Raw genomic sequence first — 24,878 nt, forward strand, 5'->3', positions numbered from 1 at the left:
TCTGGGTTTTCCATGTTGAAAGCAAAAATGGTGCCCTTTATCATTAAACTCCTTGAGCACAACAAAAGCAGATGAGGTTCCAATTTCGACCCAGCAATTAAACCTCAGTGCTGTGAGCTCCAGCAGCGCAGGGGCGTCATTTGTAGATCCAAATCCAAGTGCACACAGCATCTCAGGAACACAAAAGAGCTTTTGTTGTGTCTAAGCAAACACAGATCAGTGCTATCGAAACTAAACTAAACACGGATTTCAGTTTGCTACATACACAGCTCTGCAAAGCTGTGTTGATTTGTTTCCATGTGTTGGCTATAATTAAGAGAACACGGGAAAATCAACGATGTTTAACTTAGGAGGGCGGAACAGAAAAATGAGGAAGTTTTTTTACAAAGGAAATTGAAAGGAGTTCCTTGTAGACTTAACTGCGTGTAGACAAGGCAGGGGCCGTGTTTTTGTTTAGTCTTTTCAATTCATTAAAGCCTTAGAAAGATTAAACAGCACAGTAACAGGAGCCACAAAGTTATATACAAACACAATCAAATTAATCTGTGTTAAGATAAATGCAATAGAACAAGAAAATTTATTTTTACAGCCTTTGCAAAAATCTTTTTCAGACTTACCGGGAACAGGAAGCCTGTAGGGCCAGAGGGTGGAGAGTGTTAATAGGGGTGTTTGGGGACAAAAATCTTTCACAAGCCATATTAAATAAGTAACTCTATACTGAAAAAAAACTGGGGAGATTCCTCTACTAGAAATTTGCTGGGACAGTATTAACAAAACCAGTCAAGTTGGAATGCTATTGAAATAAAAAATCAATTGCAACAAAAATGGTTGAGCAAGGTGGTATTCCAAATTGCTGAGGGTTGAACAGCTGTGGCTATTCATAAACAAGCCTGACTTAGGTGTTACTTTTGAGGACAACATCATGCACACCTCTAGTCTTTGCCAACCTTGCTCTATTCTTAGCAATATTTTTTTAAAAGGCTAGAAAATAATACACAACAGATAAAAAACATATTTATATTTTCATTATGTAGATCTGTATGGGGTCGAGATCTTAAATGCTGTGAATTTCTTGACATTAAATTAAAAAAAAAGGCAAGGATAATTATAAGTGTGGAATTGCTTTAAAAGGAGGAAAAATTACACTGCAGCTTTGGTTTATTATAAAGGAGGTGACTTAGAAGATATTAATGTCCACGAACAGTATAAATAAACAGAAAGTTGTTACTCACAATTTTTACTAACTCATTGTTTTATGCCCCTTGTTCTTATCTAGCAATATGTTGAAAATGAAAGTAAATGTGTTTCAGGTTGCATACACTGAAACTGTAAAACACATTGTCATGGTATCTTACAAGCTAAGGGCATAAATAGAACCAAAATGTGAAGAAATGGCCATCAAATACAGTTATTTTTGTCCCAGAAAAGCCTTAAAGCACAGATTGCTAGAAGGTGGGAGGATATAAACGGGAAGTGTTGTTATGGCACTTCTTCCTTATGTTGTTTTCATTTCTTCCTTCTCTGCCTGCAGCAGGTGGCTGCACAGGGGTGTTTGTGCTTAAAACTTCAACTCTTGTGTGTGTAAAGCCTCAGGGCGCCGTACACTGGCCTGGCAAAAGCGGTGGGTGAGCAGCAGTGTCCCCTTGGGGTATTGAGTGTTTTTATCCCGTGCCTTTTCAGCGCCACTGCACCTCAGGTGACCTTTGACTCAGGTTACTGGCCCTGGTGTGGAATCCAAAAAGATAACACTGGTAACTTTACGGACATATATTTATAAATATTTCTGTTTACATATACGTTTATGAACATTTTAAAAGGCAATGGGTAACAGCAAAAAAGAACTGGCCTGAGGAGGTTTGACGTTATTTTGGGTCCAGCTCTCCAGGATCCGCACATCTGGCTCCTTCTGAGAGCGAAAGTCACAGGTGGGCATGGGGCCAACCTACCGTGAAGTGTCAGTTATAAGCTAAAATGTTTATTAGTTAAAAGCCTGCGCTCATCTCGAGCTATTTCAGGACGATTTTCACAAACAGATCTGTGAGAACTGGGGGACTGCACTGCGGACATCAGGGTCCTGCTCTGCCCTGCCGAAAGTGCTGAGGAGGTGAGCTGCGTTCTGAACACGCCGGGCAGCCGAAAGCCTGCACTTATGGAGACTGAAGAGAGAATTCTCCATCTCCATTTCCATTTCCGTCCCCCTCAGGCCGGGGTGCCCTCAGCGAGAACGAGGCTCCCGCCCGCAGCGGCTCCGCGCGGGCAGGGGGTGGGGGTGGGGGTGCTCTCCCCGCGGGGAGGGCACTTCCGGCCGCGAGCTCAAAGCCGGTCAGCCGGGCGAGCCGCGGCCACGCCCACGCGGAAGGGGGCGGGGCCTCTGGCCCGTTCGGGCCGCTTACATAACGGCGGGGGTGGGGCCCGCGCGTGCGTCACGCGCCGGCTCCCGGCAGCCCCCGCTGCCCCGTATATAACCGGCGTCCGCGCGGCCGGGCGCCCACAGTGAGCGGCCCCCGCCAACGGCGCCGGATCTTGTTCAACCCTTCGCCACCCGCTCTAAGTGACCGGAGTCGCCTCGCCCACCGCCACCATCGCCATGCCCGGGTATTCCAGCGACAGGGATAGAGGGTGAGTCCGGGGGCACGGCCGGCGCCAGCCGCCGCCAGCGTCCGGACTCTGAGCCTGCCCGTGGGGCTCTCGGGGTTGTTTTTCAGACGTTTTAAGATGGCGGCGGGGCGGGGGTTGGGCCTTGAGCCCTTCCCTCAGCGCTCCCGCCGCGAGGGGTGGCCGTGGGAGGGTATCGGGCTTTTTTAGGCCACCGATAGTGAACGACTATCGGTTCCTTCGCCTCAGAGCACCCCCCGCGGGTGTGCTACCGCTGAGAATACCGCGGGGAAATTTTAATTTTTTTTTTTTTTTTCTTGTTGGGAAGGAAGAGACTCGCCCCAACCCCCTGGGGACGCCCCCCCAGCACAGACTGTCCCGCAGAGCCCGATTCCCCCCGCTGAGAGCGGCGGGCGGGCTGGAGGTTTGTGGGTCAGTGGGTTGGCAGTGCCGAAGCCTTGGGGAGCTCTCGGCAGGGCGGTTCCCTCCCCTCCCTTCCCCCTCCCCAGGCTCGGGCTGTGGCCGGCAGGAGCCGGCCGGCTCCGCTTTGTGTTGTGTAAGCGGATGTTAATGGCCGGCCCCGCCATGCGGTGGCTGAGGGGAATCAAAATGCCGGCTATGCTGCTGCTGCCTTTGTTCCTCCTCCTCCTCCCCCCGCCCAGCCCCGGCTCTAAAATGGCAGCGGCTGGAAAATGTGGCGTAGACAGAAATGAGAGACAAAGGAAACAGCGCTGGCAGGAAGCAGCGGCGGCTCGGGAAGCGCTGTGTTGTGAAGGATCGTTCGCAGTGCTCGCCCGGCCGAAACTGGGAAGTGATCGGGGCGGGGGAGGGAGCCCCGTGCTCGGATCCAGCGCGGCACCGAGCCGCGCCTCGGGGCTTTCCAGATCAGCCTTCTCCGAACGGAGGGACCGAACCTGAAATGCTAATAAAGCGCATGGCCTCATAAAACACCGTTGTTAAAAGAAGTCTGTGTTTTGGTGCATGCAAAAGAACGGTTTACGGGAAAGTTATCTTAAGGTTTCGTAACCACTCCTGCCCCCTTTCAGCAATAGGAGTGTCACTGGGACGGGAAACCATTTTGATCACGGGGTAGTGCCAAGGTTTTAATGCTTGTTGTAACTTGCTGTTCGATTGCATTGTATGGAAATGATAAAGACACGTTATTTTAGCTTGTGAGTAAGAATTGTGGCCACGCAGATCGTGACATCTGCAGCTTAAAGTATGAGTTTTAAAGTTCTAGTGTCCTGAAACTTCAGTAGGTAGAGTTTATACAACTGAATTGTAAAGTAATGGGTGGGCTGCAGAAATGGTGGTGAAGTTGCTCAGGAAGAGGACCAAAATATTTCTCTTGGATTCTATGATGTGTTCTTTTTCTCTAGGTTTGGAGCCCCTCGTTTTGGAGGAAGTAGAGGTGGACCTCTCTCTGGGAAGAAATTTGGAAACCCTGGGGAGAAACTTACAAAAAAGAAATGGAACTTGGATGAGCTGCCCAAATTTGAGAAGAACTTCTACCAAGAACATCCGGATGTAGTGAGACGTACTGCGGTATGTACCCGATCTGACTCGAGCAAAAGTAAACAGAAAGTGCAAACATGTTGAGGGTCATGGGGCCCAGCAGGCACAGATGGGGTAACTTTAAAAACAACTTCAGTATCAGAGCTTATTTCCAATAACTGGTGTTTTGTTTTGCAGCAAGAAGTTGAACAGTACAGAGCGAGCAAAGAGGTCACAGTTAGGGGCCATAACTGTCCAAAACCAATTATCAACTTTTATGAAGCAAACTTCCCTGGTAAGTGAGGACCACTTTACTGGTTGTTCTTCAGACTGGATTAGGGCAACATCTGAATCTATATGTTTAATTTTTTTCTTCAAGCAAATGTTATGGAAGTAATTCAGAGGCAGAACTTCACTGAACCAACTGCTATTCAAGCACAAGGTTGGCCTGTTGCATTGAGTGGATTGGATATGGTTGGAGTGGCACAGACTGGATCAGGGAAAACACTCTCAGTAAGTTTTGATTGTAGCCTGAAATACTGCTGGATTTCAGCAGTGACAGTATGATGTAGCCTAGTGCAGGATGAATACTACAAGGAAGAGATTGTAATGAGATTTTTCTTTCTTCCAAACAGTACTTACTGCCTGCCATTGTGCATATAAATCATCAGCCATTCCTGGAGCGAGGAGATGGACCTATTGTGAGTATTCCTAAATGAAAGGGGATTTTAATTTCTAAGTACTGTATTTTACAGTCTCAATTGGCCATGCTCATAAGAGTGCATAGCAGCATTCTGTTTCTCTATGGGAATAAAGTGGTTCCCTGTTGGGGTAGTTTCTCAAGCAGATTCTGTTAACTCTGATTGGATTATCCTGAAAATAGTACAGAACAGGCTTCGATTTTGGGTTATATTTTGGAAATTGCTATCCCTGGAAGCTAGTGACTTTCAGGTATCTCTCACATGTTTGGTGGTAGTTAAGATGCCAGGCAACCTGATTTGCTGGTTTGACTACTTAAAGCTACTTCGGTCTATCTGGCACTGAACTTCACACTCAGAATTAGTCTCAGACTGGGATCTTCCAATGGGTATTGAACTAAAACATGGGCATCCTATTTGCAGTGTCTTGTGTTGGCACCAACCCGTGAACTGGCCCAACAAGTGCAGCAGGTGGCTGCAGAGTACAGCAGAGCGTGTCGTTTGAAGTCCACGTGTATTTATGGAGGTGCTCCAAAGGGACCACAAATCCGTGACCTGGAAAGAGGTATGGATCAGCCTCAGTGCTTCTCTGTCTGAGGCAATGTGGAAACTGCTTCAGCTGATGGGACTGCTTGGTTTTAGGTGTGGAAATCTGCATTGCAACACCTGGAAGACTTATAGACTTCCTAGAAGCTGGAAAGACCAATCTCAGGAGGTGTACCTACCTTGTCCTTGATGAAGCTGACAGGATGCTTGACATGGGATTTGAACCTCAGATCAGAAAAATTGTGGATCAGATAAGAGTGAGTATAAATGGTTTATGCATTTATCGCTATAGCAGATACAAACTACTGCCACTACCCTTGTTAGAGTAAGGGCTGTGCAAGCCTGGGTAGTTTTGGTTGGGCATTGAACTTAACCCTATACTGATCTTTCATTGATCTTTCTAGCCTGACAGGCAGACTCTGATGTGGAGTGCCACATGGCCTAAGGAAGTGAGGCAGCTGGCTGAAGATTTCTTGAAAGAATATGTGCACATCAACATTGGTGCACTGGAGCTGAGTGCAAACCACAACATTCTTCAGATTGTGGATGTGTGTCATGATGTAGAGAAAGATGACAAGTAAGTAGGCCTTGGGGGCAAAGCATTCTTTGTTTTCTGTCAGTTTTACTTTATGAACTGTGGAATGAATGCCTTATTTTGATGGATTTTTGACATCAGTCTGAGGCAACTTAAAGGCAAGAAATAAGTTTAAACTTGTACAGTAGAAAGCAGTCTAAGCTCTAACCATAATCTCTTAAAAACAGGCTTATTCGTTTGATGGAAGAAATCATGAGTGAGAAGGAAAACAAAACAATTGTTTTTGTGGAAACCAAAAGGCGTTGTGATGATCTTACCAGAAAAATGAGGAGAGATGGGTGAGTAGCAGCTGAGACTTCACTGAGCAATAGTCTTGCATGTGCTCTTGACACCACAGTTCAGAATCAAAACTGTCAGGGGCAGCAGCTGTCAGCTACAATGCCCAGACTGGAATTTGCCAGTAACCCCAGTCTTTGACTACTGAAACCACCAAAGGAGAGTTCTTGGGTCAGCCAAGTTCTGTGTTTTCAGGTGGCCAGCGATGGGTATTCACGGTGATAAAAGCCAGCAGGAGCGGGACTGGGTTCTAAATGGTGAGTGTTTCAGCAATTTCTGCAAGCATCTGATTGATGGGTGCTGTTTAAGGAAAAGAATTGATTCACTTCTTGTGTTACAGAATTCAAACATGGAAAAGCACCAATCCTGATTGCTACAGATGTTGCATCCAGAGGTCTAGGTTAGTAAAAACTCGTAATGCCAGTTGCCCAAAGCTTTTAAAGAAAGTCTATTGCTTTCTTTAACCTCTGCATTTTTCTAAGTTTTCTTCACATAAAGGTGCAGTCTTTGTGGCAAGGCCTAGGCATGACAATCGGAGGACTCGAGGGGGATGGAGGACTAGTGGAAATGATCGGCTGGCTGCTTCCAGTCAAATAGAGAGGTGAAAGCTGAAAGCATTGTGTGCCAGTAATCTTCAAAAGGCAAAGATCATCCTTTAAACTACTACCCCCATAAACTGTTCTCTCATGAAATAAGCAGTTTCATTCACAGTTCACTTTGCCCTGGTATTTCTCTTCTCTCCATGCTTTGCATGATTTGCCATGGTGCAGTACTGTTAGTTTTGTGCATACTGTCTGCTGTGATCTGTGGGTCTTTGAATTTCAGTGAGTTCTTTGAAATGTTGAAGAACATAATTTTAAACTTCAATGTTCTATGAAATTTTTTTCAACCATGAAATGGAGAGAGCAGCTTTAAAATGTACTAAGCCTTGTACAAATTGGTGAGTACTGGCACATGAAATCTGAGAATAAAAGTCCACCTCTCACTTTAACAAGTGGGGCAGGAAAGCAATGGCTTTTCAATGCCTTTGAAAGTCGAAGTTCCTCCACCTATACATAGTCGTCATGTCGAGACCTGCCAGAGAGAGACCCATTCTCAAGTGAACCCTGGCTTCTTGGAAGCGCTTGCCTAGACAAGACACAGTGCATAAAAACAACTTGGTGACTTTGGGGGGACAGGTATGTTTTTCTTGCAGCTGCAGTTCAAAGGTCTTGGCAAGACGAGCAGTGTGGCCCCTTTTTTTTGAGCTTCTAATGAGTGTGTATGTGAAGGACCTTGTATGTTTTTACTCTAAGGTCCTCAAATGAGCACATGAAGAGGCTGCTGTGAGCTTTAGTGGCCCTACTGCAAGAAGCTTTCAGATGTCACTTGATGATTTGTAAAGGGGACACTTGAGTTGGGAATGCCAAGCAAATGCACACTCCTTTATGGTAAGGTTTTGGATCGCAGGGTGGGTGATGAGAACGGGATCAGACGGAGTGTGCGTAACTTTTCTCTTCCACTATGCTCTTGCAGAAATGGATGATTCTAACACTGTTCTTTGCAGCCATTATTCCCTTTAAAATACTCTTGTCTAATGTTTATCTTCGATTTGGCTGTTGTGGTGTGCAAAACTTTGTACCTCGCTTTTTGCCACACTGCAACACTTTACAGATGTGGAAGATGTGAAATTTGTCATCAATTATGACTACCCTAACTCCTCAGAGGACTATATCCACCGAATTGGACGAACTGCCCGCAGTACCAAAACAGGCACAGCATACACATTCTTTACTCCTAACAATATTAAGCAAGTAAATGACCTCATCTCTGTGCTTCGGGAGGCTAATCAAGCCATCAACCCCAAATTGCTCCAGCTGGTTGAAGACAGAGGTTCAGGTAAGGGCTGTTTTGATCTTGGTGCATAGCTTTCAGAACAAAATGGAAACTTGAGATTCCGCCTTCAGCCTCTCTTCAAAATAAATGTGGAAGGTGGTTTAGTTACCAGTTACTGTGACCTCAGAAGGTGTTCATTAACGCAAAAGCCAAAAAACAGCACCCAGATGCTCCCAGCCTATGCTGTGGTGCACCTATGGCTAGGGCAGGCCAAAGAGATATTTCTTACTTGCCCTGAAATAAAACACTTGTGGACTCAGTTTTGTGGCTTTGTCTCCTGTGGCTTGGAAAGAGAGATGGACCCAAGTGTCCTGCTGGCAAGTTAAAAGTCACTTTTTGCCTTGATGCCACAACTTGTGTTAGGGAAGAGTGTATGACTCCTCAGAAGTGAGACAGCTTTATCTAACTGGAGTCCAGCAAGCACCTGGAAAGCTTTTTTAGTAGGTTGGAATTATTTGGACTGAAAATAAATGCTGCTTAGCTGAACTGAAGAGCCTTTATAATGCCCATAACTGTCTTGTCTCTTTCACTAGGTCGTTCCCGAGGTGACCGACGTGACAGATACTCTGCGGGCAAAAGGGGTGGATTTAGTAGTTTTAGAGAGAGGGAGAACTTTGAGAGAACCTATGGTGCACTAGGCAAGAGAGACTTCGGAGCAAAAACCCAAAACGGGGCTTACAGCGCCCAGAGTTTCAGCAATGGAACTCCCTTTGGGAATGGCTTTGCAGCTGCAGGCATGCAGGCCGGCTTCAGGGCCGGCGGTAACCCCACGGGAGCGTACCAGAACGGCTACGAGCAGCAGTACGGCAGTAACATTGCCAACATGCACAATGGCATGAACCAGCAGCAGTACGCCTACCCTGCCACTGGTGCTGCTCCTATGATAGGTTACCCCATGCCCACAAGTTATTCTCAATAACTTAGTGTATTTAAATGTCTCAGTTTTTCATAATTGCTCTTTATATTGTGTGTTATCAAAACAGGATAGTTATTTAAGAAATGGGAAATGCAGAAATGACTGCAGTGCAGCAGTAATTATGGTGCACTTTTTCGCTATTTAAGTTGAATATTTCTCTACATTCCTGAAACAATTTTTAGTTTTTTGTACTAGAAAATGCAGACAGTGTTTTCAAAGTAAATGTACAGTGATTTGAAATACAGTAACAGAAGGCAGTGCATGGCCTTCCAATAAAGATATTTGAAGACCGATTTTTCTTTCAGATGATAATTTTCTCAACATGTGCACAACTTTACATTAATGAAAAATGTCAAATGTTTTTATATTAAATTCTAGAAAGGTTTCTCAACTGTGTCTGATTAAACATTTAAGCTTATACAAATACCAGCCTTGCCTTGATTGGGCTAGATTGCTTAGCATGGCAGGCTCTGCTTCGATGGGGAAGAAAATTAAAGCTGGCTTCTAAGAAAATATTGGAAGCAGCGTTCTTCCTTGTCTCACTAGCGTAGGGCCAGTTCTTGGAAAAGATCAAAACTCTGTAGTGGTGTTGCTAACAAGCTGCTACAAGCGTAGGAAGCTTCTGCAGCACCGTAACTGTCGCCTTCACACGAGCATATGTGCAGACCAGGCTTGAGTGTTGTGTACCCACAGCTGCCAGGCGTTGTGAGTTAGCATGCAGGCTTCTGAGCTTCAGAGAAACGGGAAGATCTTAGTATTAAAACTTTCAAGTTATACTTAAACTGGTATTGAGCAGTGATTTCTTTATGGAGGTGGTGGGAGGGAAGTGGGCTGTTGATCCATGACAATGCCTCATGGATTTTTTTTTTTTTTAAGGACTTCTAGTATGTACAAATGACTCTCTAATCTCAAAGCACTGCCCATGCTGCATGAAAGAACAGCATAATTCTTCATCCTGGGGTTAAAGTGCTTAATGTTTTGAAGCATGGTGTATTTAGATTCCAGTTTATACTAATTTTCAGTTCCTCCTTGTTTATCAGTAACAGTGATGAGTTTTAAGTTTAACAACACTTAATGTGTTTAAGGTTGAATCCACAAGATTATGTTATTTTGAACCTGAGTTAACTTTGTTTTGCACTTACATCTTTTTGCTTAGTCTGCTCAGTCCTTGATTACTTGTCCTTGTTTCCCTCTGAGGCTCAGCTTGTGATGTTCTCTAACGCAGCCTAATCTGCCTCTTAAATTTCCTCCTTTTCTGTGAAGTTCTGTCACTTGACAATATTTTGTGATCCTTCACTCCTGCTTTGAGAACTCCAGCTGGAGGCTTGGAACTACCCCACTGCAGTCTAAAACTGCAGGTGGCAATGTGTTTTGGTTTGGGGTTTTTGGGGGGAGTAGGGGTGGGGTTTTTTTCTCATTTATTTGTTTTGGAACACTGCTCAGTGTCACCAGGGGTGAAAAACAAGGAAGTAAGTTATTTATCACTGAAGTATGACTTAATGCCTAAGTTTCCATGTCAGTGGCCTGAAACAAAATGCATTGAAAAGCTGGTTTTATAAAGTTGGGGTTTTTTTATTATTAAAGTCACATTTATAGCTTGTGCGTTAAAATTGAGATATGAGAGTCTTTAACAGTGGTATAAAATCAAACGCAGAAAGAGGTTTCTTCCGTGTATTTTATAACTCTTTCCAAACGACCCTTTGCGTGGGGCAGTGTTCCCTGAGGGTATAACATTTGCACATATAAAAGAATGAAAAGAAACGAGCTCTAAGCAGCTGTGACATTACTGCCAGTGCTACTCTGGCAGAACTGAACTCATGGAAATCTGCCTCCGACCTAAACTTGCCTGCAGTTCTTGTTGAGGCGGCAGTAGCAGCTCCCGCCGCTGACCCAGTGCCCTACTAAGGCGGCTGTCAGCGCCGGGCCCGGGGGAGGGGGCTGCGCCGCCCGCCCCGGCGCGGGGCTTATCCCAGCCCGAGCCCTTCGTTCCGCGGCCCGCGGAATGGCTCCCGCCGCAGCCCCGCCTCCCTCCCGGCCCCGCCGCCAGCTCGGGCTGCAGCCGCGATGGAAATTTCCACTGCGCTGCCGGCGCCGAGCCCAGCGGCCGCGGGGAGCCGGGGCCTCGCCCGCGCGCTTGGCAGCGGCCCCGCGGTGCCGCCTCCGCCCGAGCTCTGGCTGCTGCCTTGATGTGCCCCGGACGTGCCGCTGCCCCGCGGTGGCTCCAGACGGGCTTTTCCCAGGAACGTGCCCGTGCAGCTGCGGTGTGTTCGGCTGACAGCGAGGGCCGGGTCTGTCCCATTGTCCCCCTCCCAGTCCGCCGTGCTGGCGAGCTCTGGTCGTCCCTGTCCCACAGGCGCAGGCCAGACGTGACCCCGGCACGTGCGGCCTTGTTGCCGATGTTGGGAGCTCTTAAGGCCAGTTTGGTTTATAAAAGAGACATTGTTTATTCTGCGCGGGGCTCAAGGTTCATTACACCTATCAACTTTTTACCAAGGGGTAAAAAGTTACATATTTTTTACAATAAAATGTACACGAACCCACCTATCTAAAGCACATTCTCCGCCTACCCAGTGTATGTTTGTTTGTGTGATGTGATCTTACCCAATGCTTGAAACGAGTTCTTTTATTAAGCAACTTCTATTGTAGAAGTTATTTAACCACATTAGTTATGTTTACAAAAGACAAGAAAATTCAGTTCCAAGACGTCAATTCCTCTAGCAGAAGTTATCTAAGACGGCATCTTACGGTTACAAAGCGTGAGAAGATTCAATCAGGGGACACTCGGACGGTCCCTGACCTTCGGCCCGCGATTGTTCCACTGCGCATGCGCGGCCGCCATGTTGACCCCCCCCTTCCCGCGCGGGGCGCTGCGCGTGCGCAATGGCTGCCCCGACACCCCCACCCCCCCCCCCCCACACCCACACCCACTTCCCCCCCTCCCCTTCCAGCCCCGCCGTGAGGGAGCGGCAAGATGGCGCTGGGGTCTCGCCAAGGCTGCCGCTGGTGCGGCCGCGCCGCCATGGGACAGCCGAGGCGGCGGCGAGTCCCGGTGCCGGCTGGGTGCTCGGCGCGGCCGTACTCGCAGGGCAGCAGTGCTTCCGAGGCGGCGGGCGGGGCGGAGCTGCTGGAGGTGTGCTGGCGGCGGCTCTTCCTACGGGGCGGCGCGGGGCCGCTGCCCTGGAGCGCCTACCTGAGCGGCCGCCACCCCGGCTTCGGGCCGCTGGGCGCGGCGCTGCGCGCTAACCTGGCGGCGCAGTGGTGGGACTCGGCGCTGCCCGTGCGGGAGCAGGTGTTCCCCGTGGATGCCCCGCTCCACGGCCCGCCCGGCGCTCTGCGGGACGCGCAGGGGCTGCGGCTGCTGCACCCAGAGACGCTGCGCGAAGCCCTCCAGGGCTATGGGCAGAGCCCTGGCGGCCCGGCCCTGGATGAAGTCCTGGGGGCCACGGGGCTGCTGCGGGAGAGCCTCCTGCCCGGTAGGTCCCGGGCGGCTCCGCTCAGCCTCCACCCTGCGCACGAGTTTCCTGCTGGGAGCGAAGCAGCTTTATTTAAGGGGTTTTCCCAGCTGCCTTGGTGCAGTTGGAATGTTCCTTCTGTGCGTGCTTTTCAAGGATCTTACCAGTACAGGTGGGCAGCAGCTAAGCTCCAGAAACGCTGAAGAACCTTGGTGATACTGAACTGTTACAGCTGTATCCAGGAGAGAGATCTAAATTACTTGTAATTCGGGGAAAAGCACATTAAAATCAACGTGCCCAGAGGAACCAGCCTACTGAGCCCATGTCTGCAAGGCATCAATGCTAGTAAAGATAGTGGGACTGCATGTACAAACAACATGTGTATAATATGTGCTTAATTTGTTCTTGGTAGAGTTAAAACATCAGAAACTTTCCCGTGGCCACTAAAAACAGGGCTTTGTCTTTTGTAGGTGTTCTGGCACAATATGTCAGCTGCTTAGAGCTGGTGAACAAAAGACTGCCCTGTGGCCTTGCTCAGATTGGAGTGTGCTTTCATTCTGTTCCAGAAAGTGAACATTCTGTTTCAGGAAATGAACAACACAACAAAAACCTTACAAGGTAGAGTAATAGAGCAGTTAATCCCTTATACCTAAACCAACTGTTTCACTTTTGGATTATTTTTGAATGCTGTTTCTTGCTTTTCCCTTGTTATTTCCCAAGGTGTTAACTTGCTGCCCTTGCTGTTGTTTAAAGAATAGGCGAGAGGACCACGTCTCTGCTTGCCTGGTTTAGTTCTCCCAGAACTGCAGGACAGTGGCTCGATTACTGGCTACGCCAGAGGCTCCAGTGGTGGAGAAAGGTAACAGCAGCATATCCATGGGGAATCTTGGCCTGCTCCTTTATGCCTTGGGGGGAATAGTCACCCCGGTTGGTTTTAGGGTCTTACATTGCTGGCCTGTTCTAGGTGCATTTCTCGTGGAAATTGAGAAGCTACTGAAGTTGATGACAAACCTGATAACTAGTTTATAACGTGACTTACAGAAAGGCAAATGTTTTGTGTTTGTCAGTGATGTGAGATGAAAATGCCATAAAACAACCAAGACATTTGGGCTTTAACTTATAAAAACCTTTGGCTGAAAATCAGAAAATGGTACTAAAACAACCCAGACTTCAGTTTGCATTGCAGACTTGTTTTTTGTAGTTACTATGGGGTTTGCAGTAGTGATCACCTCTTATTCCTTATTTTCAGTTTGCTGTAGGCCCGTCTAACTTCAGCAGCAGTGACTTTCAGGATGAAGAAGGCAGAAGAGGATTTAAGTTACATTATAGCTTTCCCTGGGGGACAGAAACAATAGAAACGCTGAAGAACCTTGGTGATACTGAACTGTTACAGCTGTATCCAGGAGAGAGATCTAAATTACTTGTAAGCTTTACTGTATTAAACATTTTTCCTGATAAAGATGGTAATGTGTGAGGGAAATGGTTTCTTTACTTAGCATGTGGTTGGCCTTTTATTCATTTGCTGCAAGAACAGTACAGTTGACACTCTGCAATCAAACCATCATTTTCAAAGCTGACAAAGTAGTGTTTGGTACTTTTATTTTTTTGCAAGGAATTCTTCAAAATTAGAAATGAGCCCTATTGACAAGACAGCTGTTGTCAGAGGCATAGCTTTTACCTGTATCTGTGAGTAAATGGAAACAAAAACTCAGACTGTGTTTTGCACTGTTCAGATTGCATCAAAAACAGCCTGTAAATGTGAGGGGTTTTATTTCTTGCTGTAGCTTGCTCACTTTCATGTATGTAGAAGTTTTTATAACTTAATGGGTTATAAAAATAGCTTTATAGAAAAGGGAGGAATGGACCAGAGGGAAACCTCTCCACTGAATATGTTGAAGAGGGAACAAACTTAATAAATGGGAAACTAAATTTGGAGTTAGGCTAAAAAGATAGAACCAGAGTAACTTTGTATTTTACTAGAAAATTGCAACCTTCTTCTCATGATAGTCCTGTCTTTCCTGCTTTTGCAGTTTATTTCTACAAAACTGGGTTACATAGGGATTTCTCAGAATGTGGGGACTCATGGTCACTTGGAAGTAATCTGCAAACCTCCAGAAGAATATGCAGAGTTTCAAATGTATTTGCCATAGATTTAAATTTATGATCAAAGTGGCAGAGCAAGAAATGAATCCCATCCTGCCCTGACCTGCTTTCCCCACTGTTACAGCCTTACCTGGTTACTGATACACTGCTAAAATTGCTGGTAATATTTTAAATAAATGTCTGTATTTGAAGTGAAATAAGAGTGCTTGAGCTCAGTGTCTCATTATACATTTAAAGCAAACAAAAAGCATTTGGGGACAATGTTTGATGTGTTCCTACGTGGGTTTTTTCTCTTCAGGGCCGAGATGGAAGGAAGAATGTCATCCCTCATGTTCTGTCTGTGAATGGGAATCTGGACCGAGGAGTGTTAGCTTATCTCTTTGATTCTCTACAGGTAGTTGAGAATCCATTAACAGCAAAGAAAAATTCTCAGAGAAAGGTAACTTCATGTAGAAAATGTCAGAAAATAAGTACAACCCCCCTGGACAATGTGGTAAATTCAAGCATGGCAATGTTTCCTTTTCCATGTGGCCATCCTGATCCTTCCCAATAGGTGCAGACTCAACCTTCTCACTGGCAGCACCAGGCTGGCCCCATGGCACAGCCCCTGTGGTCCCTGTCACCCACATAAGCAATTTTTCTCATTCTGAGGTCCCCTTTTCCTGATTTACCCTTCTCTCTGATTCATAGGTAGGATCCTGCCATGCAAGTGATGGGGTTAAGAGAAATTGGAATGTAGCTGCAGATTGTGGGAAAGAGCAATTTGTATTTTCCAGCAGCATTTGAAAGTGGCTGAGCAGAGTAGAGAAAGTGGGTCCCAGGTGGTAATGGGGCATCTCCCCAAGGACCATCATTCTCCCCACTTTTCCCCTGTTTCCTGGAGTTGGGGTGCAGGCTGTCAGTGCTGTTACCCAGGCAGGTGTTTGGGCTTTAAGAACAGCAGTAGACTGGATGGGAGCTGCCTGCTGGGCTGGCTCTCATCACTCTGGCTCCATTCAAGATGATGGAACTCTGCTACCAAGTCTTAATCTCTTTTCTGGAGATCAGCCAAAATAGAGTAATTTCTGCCATGTGAATGTAGCTGGGCTGTGTGCTTGTTGCATAAACTACACTTGCTTCTAATTCAAGATGTTGTGTTGTAAGAAATTTTTTGTATGCTTAGAACCTTAATTTAATTTTTAAAAATTTGCTATTTCCTACTTCTGTTTAGAATTGCATGATAAATACATTTAATAATCTGTTGATTTTTTTAAAAAATTTATTAGGTACTTAAGCTTCATCCTTGCTTAGCACCCCTTAAAGTGGCCTTGGATGTAGGAAAAGGTCCAACAACAGAGCTGAGGCAGGTATGTGGTAAGAGAGTATTTTAATTTTGAGCATTGACTGTCCATGTCATGTGTTACAAGTCAGACACTGTTTATGTTGAGGAAAATCGTGCTGATGCTTTGACTCCTGGACACTGCTGTTTGTGCAGAGTTCATGGTGCTCCTGCTCTGCAGCTTGTGGGTCACAGCCAAAGGAATTCACTGCAGCAGTTCCTTGTGTGGACAAATTGTCTTTGGTACAATACAGCTGATGCTTGATGCAAAATTAAGGAAAATGAGTAACACCATCCCTCTCAGCCTAATCTTTCAGAATTATCTTAATACATGAGTTGCACGTTCAGAAGGATTTTTAAAAAGTTTTCATTTAAGTCAGTCATGAAGTCCTTGTGGAAGGGAGGAAACTTCCACTGGCATGTTTTTAAACAGAAGTGGAGACAGAACTGCCAGGCTGCTTTCTGATTTGAGATTATTTCAGCCAGCAAATAAACACCAGCTAGGAATGTTAATACCACACTTGTTAAGAGTTTTAATGGCTTCTTTGTATAGAGTCTCAGCCCTCAAAGTCTGTCTTTTACCTTTTGTTTTTAAATGAACACAGGTTTGTCAAGGATTGTTCAATGAACTGACAGAAAATGGAATTTCTGTATGGCCGGGTTATCTGGAAACTGTGCATGTGTCTCTGGAACATCTTTATACAAAGTAAGGACAAACAGTCTTTTGTAAATTAAACTATGAAGGTCAAAGATAACTTTCTGTGGACTGCTGTAAATATTCCTTTATTCAGTAGGAAGTCATTGAGTGCAGTTACTGACTGAAGGTGTGGATCCCAAACTACAGACTTGGATTCAAGTAGTTTTATTATGAAAAACATATATCAGCTAATTTTTAAAATTAATTGAAGTAGAAGCCTTTCACATGTTACTGTTATTTCCTTGGAACTGTGAAATGCCTTTTAAAAACTCTCATGTAGAAAGCAAATTTCTTCAGATGAATTGTAAGCTTGCAGAACTGTTTCCCACCCTCACCCCCATTTTTGCATCTGGTCTGGTTCTGTGTTTCATTCTTAAGCACTCTTTCAAACAACCCACTCTGTCTAGTCTTGAACTTGACAGTTCTTCCAAGTCTGGAACCACTGCTATAAGTGATGGGATTAACTGTTTGTGGACATAAAACAGCTATTCCATTTGGGGGCTTTGTTATGATTTGTTAACCAGGAGTAGACGTGGGGCATGTGGCTCCTCATGTCAAAGCATCTTGAGCATAGTGATGAGTGGTTTTTTCTGAGAGAAAAGAAATGCAACCTCTTTTTCATGTGCAGTAAAACAAAACTAAATTCTGCTTGTAGAAAAATACTCTTTTAATAGGTTACTAAATAAGATTCTTTTTATATAATAAAGTAGCTAAGTAATTTGAAGACATGTAATCAGGAAAGCAAGGAATGGCAATGAGAAAACTGGAGGTGTCACACCAGACTTAGTGCAATACAGCAAAACTAAACATGTACAGTTTATGGTCATTTGTATGTAAGTTATCTGATTTTTTCCATGCACCAAAAGCAGTAACAGGTGAGTTCTTCTCTCTGCAGGTACGATGAGATGAGTATTCCCTTCATGGTCTTGATAAGTGATGGCACTCTAGAGAATGGAGTGGTCCAGCTGAGAAGCAGAGACACCACCATGAAGGAAATGATGCACATTTCCAGGCTGAAGGACTTTCTAACTAAGTATGTTGCATCAGCCAAAAATGTGTAAACTTAAGCTTGTTGAATAAAAGGATTTTCTTAGACATCTTTGCCTGAACTGGTTTCAGCGTTGGCGAGGACTCAGTGGATTCTCTGCAAACAGTTCTGCTAAGACTTGGTGGTGCATCTGTTTTCTGTCACATCTGGGTCTTCCAGGTTGCCTTGGAAAAAGGGAAGAGAAAAACTTGGCCCTTATTAGCAAGGCTAACCATATTCTTGTTCATATCTTTGGTTTTAATATCATGACCTTGCTCCATCCTAAATTAAAAATTCAGCTTTCCTCTGTATTGCTGACACAATTGTGATCTTTGCTGGAAAATGGTATTTTATATTAAAGACTTCCAAATCTTAAATATTTTAATAACATTAGTATCTTCTCTCTGCATTTATGTTCATTTATAATTTTTATGTTAGGTGTCAGCAAAGTCTCCCAGTGCTACATGGACCACCACTGATGTTTGATGGAATGGCAGTAACAGATTTATTATTAACAGGTATCTTTGTACTGTTTGTAGGAATGTGTCACATGGCATCAGTTCTTAAACATGTAAGCTACTTCATCTTGCACTTGATAAACATAAAAAAAATCAGAAATATATTACCAAGAGTAACAGAGTAACAGATATAAATATTTTTTTAACCAGTATTTTCTGTGGACAAAATATCTGTGTGTACAAAATGGTGGAAAAAGACTAATGTGTGATTGCATTTTTCCTGTACCTAAGCAAAGTGGTTAAAATCAGATACAAAAGTTTGCAGAGATACAGAACTGTGTGTTTCTGATCTTTTCTAGGTTTCCAGTGCCTGTACAGCTTGTTCAGTCCCTGTATAAAGTGCAGCAAGGCCCATGGCCTCTGATAGTCATCAGTGTCATGAAACACAAGAATTTGCCTTAAAATCTTCTTCTACTAACATGGTGCTCACTTAACTATAAATGAGTTATTTTTAACAGCAGTAATGATTGCAGTATAGAGTATTTAGGCTAGACATAATCAATGTTAGCATAATGTGACTTGCTGAACTTACGGAATTCTAAATAAGTTGGCTATGGAATGGTATTAAAGAAACCCAGCAACATCTTAGAAACAGCTGGTAGCAGGATACAGAATTTATTTTTAAATTCGCTATCCCAAAAATTAGTTTTAGCAACCTATCCCTCTCTGAGAGCTGAGGTACAGCTGAACTGAGAAATTGCCATCCTTGCAGGTACATAGAGGCCAAATACAGATACTCTCATGCCTGAGGGATGGTTTTTCTTTTTTTGGTACATTAGACAAAAGCCTTTTGGTTATCTTATGTCTGCAAACAATCCAGTTTCTACTTTATGGTCAGGAACTTAAATCTGTGTGAAAGCTTTGCATGTAATTCTAAGTTTTCTCTATTTACTTTTTGTCATAAGTCCATAGATATTATGGCTCAGAGATTTTGCCTCAAAAGTGAGCTACACTATCTGTCTACAAACTGATTAGGCCAGGAAATTGGTATCTAAATATCATCTCTTTGTATGTAGCTTGCTGGAACTTAGCACATTTGAGGGCTGAAAAATTTAAAAGTATGTGATTAAGTTAATCAGAAAAAAATTATAATCATACCTGGTACTCAGTCTCTGATGAGGACCTTTGAATAGACTGTAGCACATGCCCTCTTCCCTGCTAAAAGCCAGAATAGCATAATTCATAGCTGCTTTCTTGGTACAGATATACAGAAGAATTACCATTACATCAGCAATGTGGTTACTAATGACATCTGTGTGGTTTCCTAGTGAGGCTGTTGAATTTGCCATAGGATGGTTTGTTGGCGTTTTTCCTTCTTCTTCCCCACCCCTCCTCAAAACAATTTTAAAGCTATTTTAGTTTTTCCATAGTAACTAAGCAATTTCATAAGCAATTGCAAGTATTTAAGCCCTGCCTCCACCCAGCAAAGTCCCCTCAAAACATATTTGTGTGCATCAGATATTCCAATATTATAGCTTGGGGTTTTCACCTTTTTCCTCTTCTCTTCTAATAACGGAGAAGTTGATGTATTCTTCTTCTGGTCTAACAGGCTCTGGTTTAAAGATGATGAACAGCAATTAACTCAGTTACAAACAACTTGAATCAGACATTTTTTTTTTCTGTAATTTTGAAACAAAGCAGTGAGATTCCATACTGATTATAAATCATGGGGTATCCATGGGCCTTATCAGAGCTCTTCTCACTGTCCTTGCAGGCTGAGACCTGGCACAAGCAGCAGCACAGCACTGAGCTGACCCAGCAGGGCAGTGAGAGCTCTACCTACTGCATGATCAGGAAGGCAGGTTTGTTTGGAGGCAGTTACTCCGTTTGGATATTTAGAAATTGGAAACAATGCCTTTGCTATTGGTTTGTTTGGGGGGATTCTTATCCCCTTGGAAAGAGGCATTCACATTCTGTAGAAATGTACAAGTTCAGAGCATTGTGGCTGTCAGGTAATGTCTTCATTATTGTGTGTTTTCTACAAGTTCTAAAATGTCTTAGCATAAGTCAGTTGCTTTGTTATCACTTCATAATTTCAGTTTGATTTTATTTTGAATCTTGCCAAACTTAAGAAGGATTGAATAACTAAAGTACTGAACACTTGAACAGAATGCAGAAGCTGTGCAAGTTTGATTTTGCTACAGCTTCATATAGCTCACTATTGTCTGTAAGTAAATGGCCATTACACCCTTTTTTATTAAAACCTCAGTTCATTTAACCAGCTGCAGTTTTGGCTGCATGGCTGTCAGATGATGCCAGATATGGAGTCTGAGGGATTTCAGATAATGCCTCTGCCAGGAGGGTCAGGAGATGTCCCCTTCCAGTACCTGAAGGGGGAAGGGGTGACTGACTGCAGGGGTGACAGGAACTTACCAATCTCTGAGTATATGACTTCATTTTCACACTCCTCTGCATTCACTCTTGAAGTAAGGCCAATTTGGGACCTGGTGGACTTAAATTTTTCTGCAAATTGTAAAAGAAAAACGTGTGTTGTGTGTGTGTATTTATATATATTTCTTAGAAATAAACAGTTTCAATGTATTTTTTAATATCTGGAGATCTCAGGTAATATTATTTTCGCAATCAAAATTACTCTTTAACCAAGGGCATTTTAATAATTTCCCTTTCCAGTGAGGTAAAATTCCCTCCAGTGTTTTTGTGTATTACGTTAGCTGTTGCTTTGCCTCCCCCACCCCAGATCTTTCATCTAAAACCGAGCTCAGAGATTTGGCCTTGTCAAAGTCTTGTTAAGCTGCTGGTGCTGCTTCAGAGGAGATTCAACAACATGATAAAATACCAGGAGCTACTCTACTGAAAATGTGATCTTTACACACTGAAATACATTGACAACATAAATGACCTTTGGAAAAAGAAACAGACATTCAAATAACTTACTTGCTTTATACAAAGGAATTAGGAAAAATGGAATTGCCAGAGCCAATCCTATTATAAGTAGTAGCAGGATCAGCCCAAGAGAAATTATCAGGGGCTGAGAATGGCTTCTCTCTTCTGCCAAAAATAAGAAAAAAAAGGTGTTTATGCAATGAAGTGTTGTTTCATATTTTAAGTATTTTCTGTAAATTGAAATCAAGACTTAAAATTTCTTTCAGCTTTTAGATTAACTGGGGTTACTGTAACTGTTCATGAGAGTCCCAGGGGCTCTGTGCCCCAGCAGAAGGAAGGCAGCCTGCTGGTGCCTGTTAAGCTCTTTTATGGGAGCAGAGAGAAAAGTGAAACCAGACTCTCTCCAAGGTGGACCAGGGGTTTCTTGTAAAAGTGAGTCTTTTACAGACATCCCCCATTGTCCCTTCAAACTTCTATCTACGATGCACGGAGTTCTATGGTTTTGTATTAATTTTAAAACCTCAATTTTTTAAATTTAAAAAATTATATTTTGAACATCACATTGCAGGATCAAAATATCTGGCTAAACAGTTGAATAGTTACAACATTGTGAATTTTGTGTGATCCCAGTTTGTCAGCAGTAGTAACCTCTTCTCATTCATACCTGCTAATGTAAAGTTGAAAGCGTTGCTGTATTTTGTAATATTGGGAAAACTGTTATTAGCTCTGCATTTATAGGTTCCAAAGTCACTAAGGGAATTGATAAATAGAAAAATCACAGCTGCTTTCCTCTTCTGCATTGTCTTTTGGGGAGAAATGTTTTGTGTTCCTTTGAAGAACAGATAAGTGATGGGAAGGGATCCGTTCTCCGAGAAACAGGACAGGGTCACGTTCTGGCCTTTCTTTGCCTGAGAGGTGGGTGAGCTCAGCACTGGCTTGGAGATTGGCTCTGTAGAAAGAAAACTGAAAAGTCTGAATCACAGAGTACAGGACAGGCTCCAGGCAAGACTTGGATTGACAGCACTGCAAAAGAGCTGGGCATGGAGGATGGAGGGGTCGTGAGCCAGGTGGGAGAGCCCTGCCAGTCCTGAGGTAAGAACAGCAGCAAAGTTCAGCTCCTCAGTCAAGAAAAGAAATGGCTGTGTGCCCCTGCAATAGCCAGGGCTTGGAGGGGGTACAGCAAGACGTACCTAAGAGGGTGAAGTTGAGGCTGTTGCTGTATTTTCCACCACTGGAGTTGTTATACTCAGCTTTGCACTTGTATTCCCCCACATCCCTGGCAGAGCTGATGGTCAGGGTGAACAGTGCAGGGCTCAAGTCTGACCTGTTTAAAGCAGATACCTGCTGGTTGTGCTTGAACAGTATGTATCTGACAGGTGGAGATCCAGGCTCAGAGAGGCAGGAGAGGGTCACATTCTGCTTCATCACCACATTCAAAGTCCCCTGAACCAGTACCAGCTTGGGATTGGACACCATCTCTGGAAAGAAAAAACTTCTGAGTGAGTTGACTGCACCTATGACCCAAGAAAGCCCCAGATTTGTCCCAAAATATGTTGACAACCAAGCTATGCTTATTTGTGTTGAAATGGCCCATTATACTTTTCCACTTCTGATAGTAGGCAACTCAATAACTTTTCAAAATCAGAATGCAGCTTCACACGTGAACAATGCCTGTGTTCATGCAAAAGAGGCACAGCCACGCAAAGCCCACAGATGTGTTCAGATGAATCAATACTATTGAACTACAGCAGCAATTAAAATAACAGAATTATAAAAGATTAAATCAAATATTGTCGAGCATTAATTGTAGAAGAAAGTCACCTTATAAATTAGTTGAGAGGTAGTATGTGAACCTGAAAGCAAAAGCAGTATTTTATTTGTTGCTGTTTATTAACAGACAGAACTAACCTTGTGGAAGTAGATTGAGCACGTGAATAGTGGCAGTAAGGACCTTGATGGTCTCTCAAATTTGTTTCTTTTCATGATCTTATACAAATGAATTTGCAATCAAAACCTGTCTTTCCATAGAAAATGGTACTGAACTAATCATGACTAAAATAAATTACAACATTTCCATGAAGGAAAAAATGTTTTAACAAGTTAAAGCAATTTTGACTTTACATACAGGTCAGCAAAGAGATGGTTAACTTTGTATAGAAACTTTTAAACTGATTCACTGCACAGAGAGGCAAAAGATTTAATTTGGCATGAAATTTTTTGACATTTTTAAATTCCTCCCCCATTTTTTTGGCTAACAGTCAATCTCAGCACATACCTCAAAATCAACAAGAGAACCTACCTTTGCCATTTGCGGTAATTTTCTGTATCTGTTGAGACATTTGAGCTAAGAGAAGAAGAAGAAAAGCTTTCAGACGAGAAACAATGGTTCTGCTTGAGAAAGATCTGTAATATGAAAGAAACATGTCCTTAGCTTACGGTAGGAAAACAGCAGAATTGTCAGAAAAAACATTTTCTGGATACTGGGCAAGAGAGCTGGTGCAGTTACATGACGGAGATCTTCTGAAGGAGATGGAGGAGTGGCCCTAGGGCTTGAGGAAGTTCTAAATACGGAAACTGTGCTGATCACTGCTGATCTTTACTCATGTTTCTGTGGAGAATTTTGTCCTATTTCACGTACATTTAGCCTATGGCAGGCAGAGGAGTGGGCAGAGAGAGGAGCAGTGGGGTGGGGAGCAGCAGTTTGGGACACAGGAGGATGTTGTGTCCTGCTGTCCTGAGCCCTGGCTGATGTGAGCAGCAGTTTGGGACAGGCAGATGTTGTGCAGCAGTTTGGGACCCAGGCAGATGTTGTGCAGCAGTTTGGGACAGGCAGATGTTGTGCAGCAGTTTGGGACAGGCAGATGTTGTGTCCAGCTGTCCTGAGCCCTGGCTGATGTGAGCAGCAGTTTGGGACACAGGAGGATGTTGTGCCCAGCTGTCCTGAGCCCTGGCTGATGTGAGCAGCAGTTTGGGACAGGCAGATGTTGTGCAGCAGTTTGGGACACAGGCAGATGTTGTGCCCAGCTGTCCTGAGCCCTGGCTGATGTGAGCAGCAGTTTGGGACACAGGCAGATGTTGTGTCCTGCTATCCTGAGCCCTGGCTGATGTGAGCAGCAGTTTGGGACAGGCAGATGTTGTGCAGCAGTTTGGGACACAGGCAGATGTTGAGCAGCAGTTTGGGACACAGGCAGATGTTGTGTCCAGCTGTCCTGAGCCCTGGCTGATGTTGTGCAGCAGTTTGGGACACAGGCAGATGTTGAGCAGCAGTTTGGGACACAGGCAGATGTTGTGTCCAGCTGTCCTGAGCCCTGGCTGATGTTGTGCAGCAGTTTGGGACACAGGCAGATGTTGTGCAGCAGTTTGGGACACAGGAGGATGTTGTGCCCAGCTGTCCTGAGCCCTGGCTGATGTGAGCAGCAGTTTGGGACACAGGCAGATGTTGAGCAGCAGTTTGGGACAGGCAGATGTTGTGTCCTGCTGTGCTGAGCCCTGGCTGATGTGAGCAGCAGTTTCTCCCCTGAGCTGTGTGGTAGAGCCCCCCTGCCCTGCAGTTCAGATCCAGGGACTCACTGAGGGTGGAAAGGGCCTCTAAGAGCATCAAGTTCAGCCATTCCCCCAGCACTGCCAGGGCAACACTAAACCCAGTCCCCATTTAAAGACATCTCCATGTCTTTAAATCCCTCCAGGTGACTCCACCACTTCCCAGGGCAGCCTGTGCCAATGTCTAACCTTTTCCATGAAGAATTTTTTCCTAATATCCAATCTAAACCTCCTCCAGTGCAACTTGAGGGTGATTCCTCCTGTCCTATCACTTGCTGCTTGGGAGGAAAGACCAACCCCCACCTTTCTCCTTTTGGGTAGTTTTTCCAGCACTGTTCTGGGAAAGGAATTAATGAGATCACTGATCCATATCAAAGAGACACA

General features: G+C 44.4%; 3 protein-coding genes across 5 annotated transcripts; 2 read left to right on the forward strand and 1 right to left on the reverse strand.

The window, feature by feature from the left end:
- Positions 1-2,485: 2,485 nt before the first annotated feature.
- DDX5 (DEAD-box helicase 5) lies at positions 2,486-9,777 on the forward strand. Of its 2 annotated transcripts, none has more exons than XM_066565809.1 (13): positions 2,486-2,619; positions 3,975-4,140; positions 4,288-4,384; positions 4,469-4,602; positions 4,725-4,790; positions 5,211-5,352; positions 5,430-5,590; positions 5,738-5,910; positions 6,096-6,206; positions 6,400-6,461; positions 6,545-6,604; positions 7,858-8,082; positions 8,613-9,777. In XM_066565809.1, the coding sequence occupies exons 1-13, from the start codon at positions 2,588-2,590 to the stop codon at positions 8,996-8,998; spliced, it is 1,815 nt and encodes a 604-aa protein (XP_066421906.1). In that variant the 5' UTR covers positions 2,486-2,587; the 3' UTR covers positions 8,999-9,777. The 2 variants fall into 2 exon arrangements, with proteins under 2 accessions (XP_066421906.1, XP_066421907.1); XM_066565810.1 differs by having other exon boundaries at positions 2,493-2,595.
- A 2,189-nt stretch (positions 9,778-11,966) lies between these two features.
- Positions 11,967-17,660, forward strand: POLG2 (DNA polymerase gamma 2, accessory subunit). 2 transcript variants are annotated; one of them, XM_066566040.1, is made up of 8 exons: positions 11,967-12,468; positions 12,918-13,065; positions 13,201-13,306; positions 13,697-13,870; positions 14,849-14,989; positions 15,816-15,896; positions 16,474-16,574; positions 17,461-17,660. In XM_066566040.1, exons 1-8 carry the CDS (start codon positions 11,967-11,969, stop codon positions 17,624-17,626), a joined length of 1,419 nt encoding a protein of 472 aa, XP_066422137.1. In that variant the 3' UTR covers positions 17,627-17,660. The 2 variants fall into 2 exon arrangements, with proteins under 2 accessions (XP_066422137.1, XP_066422138.1); XM_066566041.1 differs by having other exon boundaries at positions 11,976-12,468; positions 14,849-14,944.
- Positions 17,236-23,477, reverse strand: MILR1 (mast cell immunoglobulin like receptor 1). The gene is made up of 9 exons (XM_066566042.1): positions 23,391-23,477; positions 23,254-23,298; positions 22,145-22,432; positions 21,619-21,903; positions 21,006-21,119; positions 20,484-20,573; positions 19,600-19,662; positions 19,209-19,268; positions 17,236-17,777 (listed from the first exon to the last, which is right to left on the reverse strand). The coding sequence occupies exons 1-8, from the start codon at positions 23,422-23,424 to the stop codon at positions 19,216-19,218; spliced, it is 972 nt and encodes a 323-aa protein (XP_066422139.1). The 5' UTR covers positions 23,425-23,477; the 3' UTR covers positions 17,236-17,777; positions 19,209-19,215.
- Between the last annotated feature and the right edge of the window lie 1,401 nt (positions 23,478-24,878).

Source organism: Molothrus aeneus, chromosome 26, assembly GCF_037042795.1.
Source record: "Molothrus aeneus isolate 106 chromosome 26, BPBGC_Maene_1.0, whole genome shotgun sequence".
In the NCBI taxonomy this organism is placed as follows: Eukaryota; Metazoa; Chordata; class Aves; order Passeriformes; family Icteridae; genus Molothrus; species Molothrus aeneus.

What these genes read in the sequence shown, in the direction of transcription:
- DDX5 (XM_066565809.1), top strand. Translation starts at nt 2,588, where the DNA reads ATGCCCGGGTATTCCAGCGACAGGGATAGAGG. An exon ending in TCCAGCGACAGGGATAGAGG is followed by an intron (nt 2,620 to 3,974) that starts GTGAGTCCGGGG and finishes CTTTTTCTCTAG; the next exon opens with GTTTGGAGCCCCTCGTTTTG. An exon ending in TGTTGCATCCAGAGGTCTAG is followed by an intron (nt 6,605 to 7,857) that starts GTTAGTAAAAAC and finishes AACACTTTACAG; the next exon opens with ATGTGGAAGATGTGAAATTT.
- POLG2 (XM_066566040.1), top strand. Translation starts at nt 11,967, where the DNA reads ATGGCGCTGGGGTCTCGCCAAGGCTGCCGCTGGTGCGGCCGCGCCGCC. An exon ending in CAACAACAGAGCTGAGGCAG is followed by an intron (nt 15,897 to 16,473) that starts GTATGTGGTAAG and finishes AAATGAACACAG; the next exon opens with GTTTGTCAAGGATTGTTCAA. An exon ending in CTGGAACATCTTTATACAAA is followed by an intron (nt 16,575 to 17,460) that starts GTAAGGACAAAC and finishes TTCTCTCTGCAG; the next exon opens with GTACGATGAGATGAGTATTC.
- MILR1 (XM_066566042.1), bottom strand. Translation starts at nt 23,424, where the DNA reads ATGTTTTTTCTGACAATTCTGCTGTTTTCCTACC. An exon ending in AATTCTGCTGTTTTCCTACC is followed by an intron (nt 23,299 to 23,390) that starts GTAAGCTAAGGA and finishes TTCTTCTCTTAG; the next exon opens with CTCAAATGTCTCAACAGATA. An exon ending in CCTCAACTTCACCCTCTTAG is followed by an intron (nt 21,904 to 22,144) that starts GTACGTCTTGCT and finishes TTCTTTCTACAG; the next exon opens with AGCCAATCTCCAAGCCAGTG.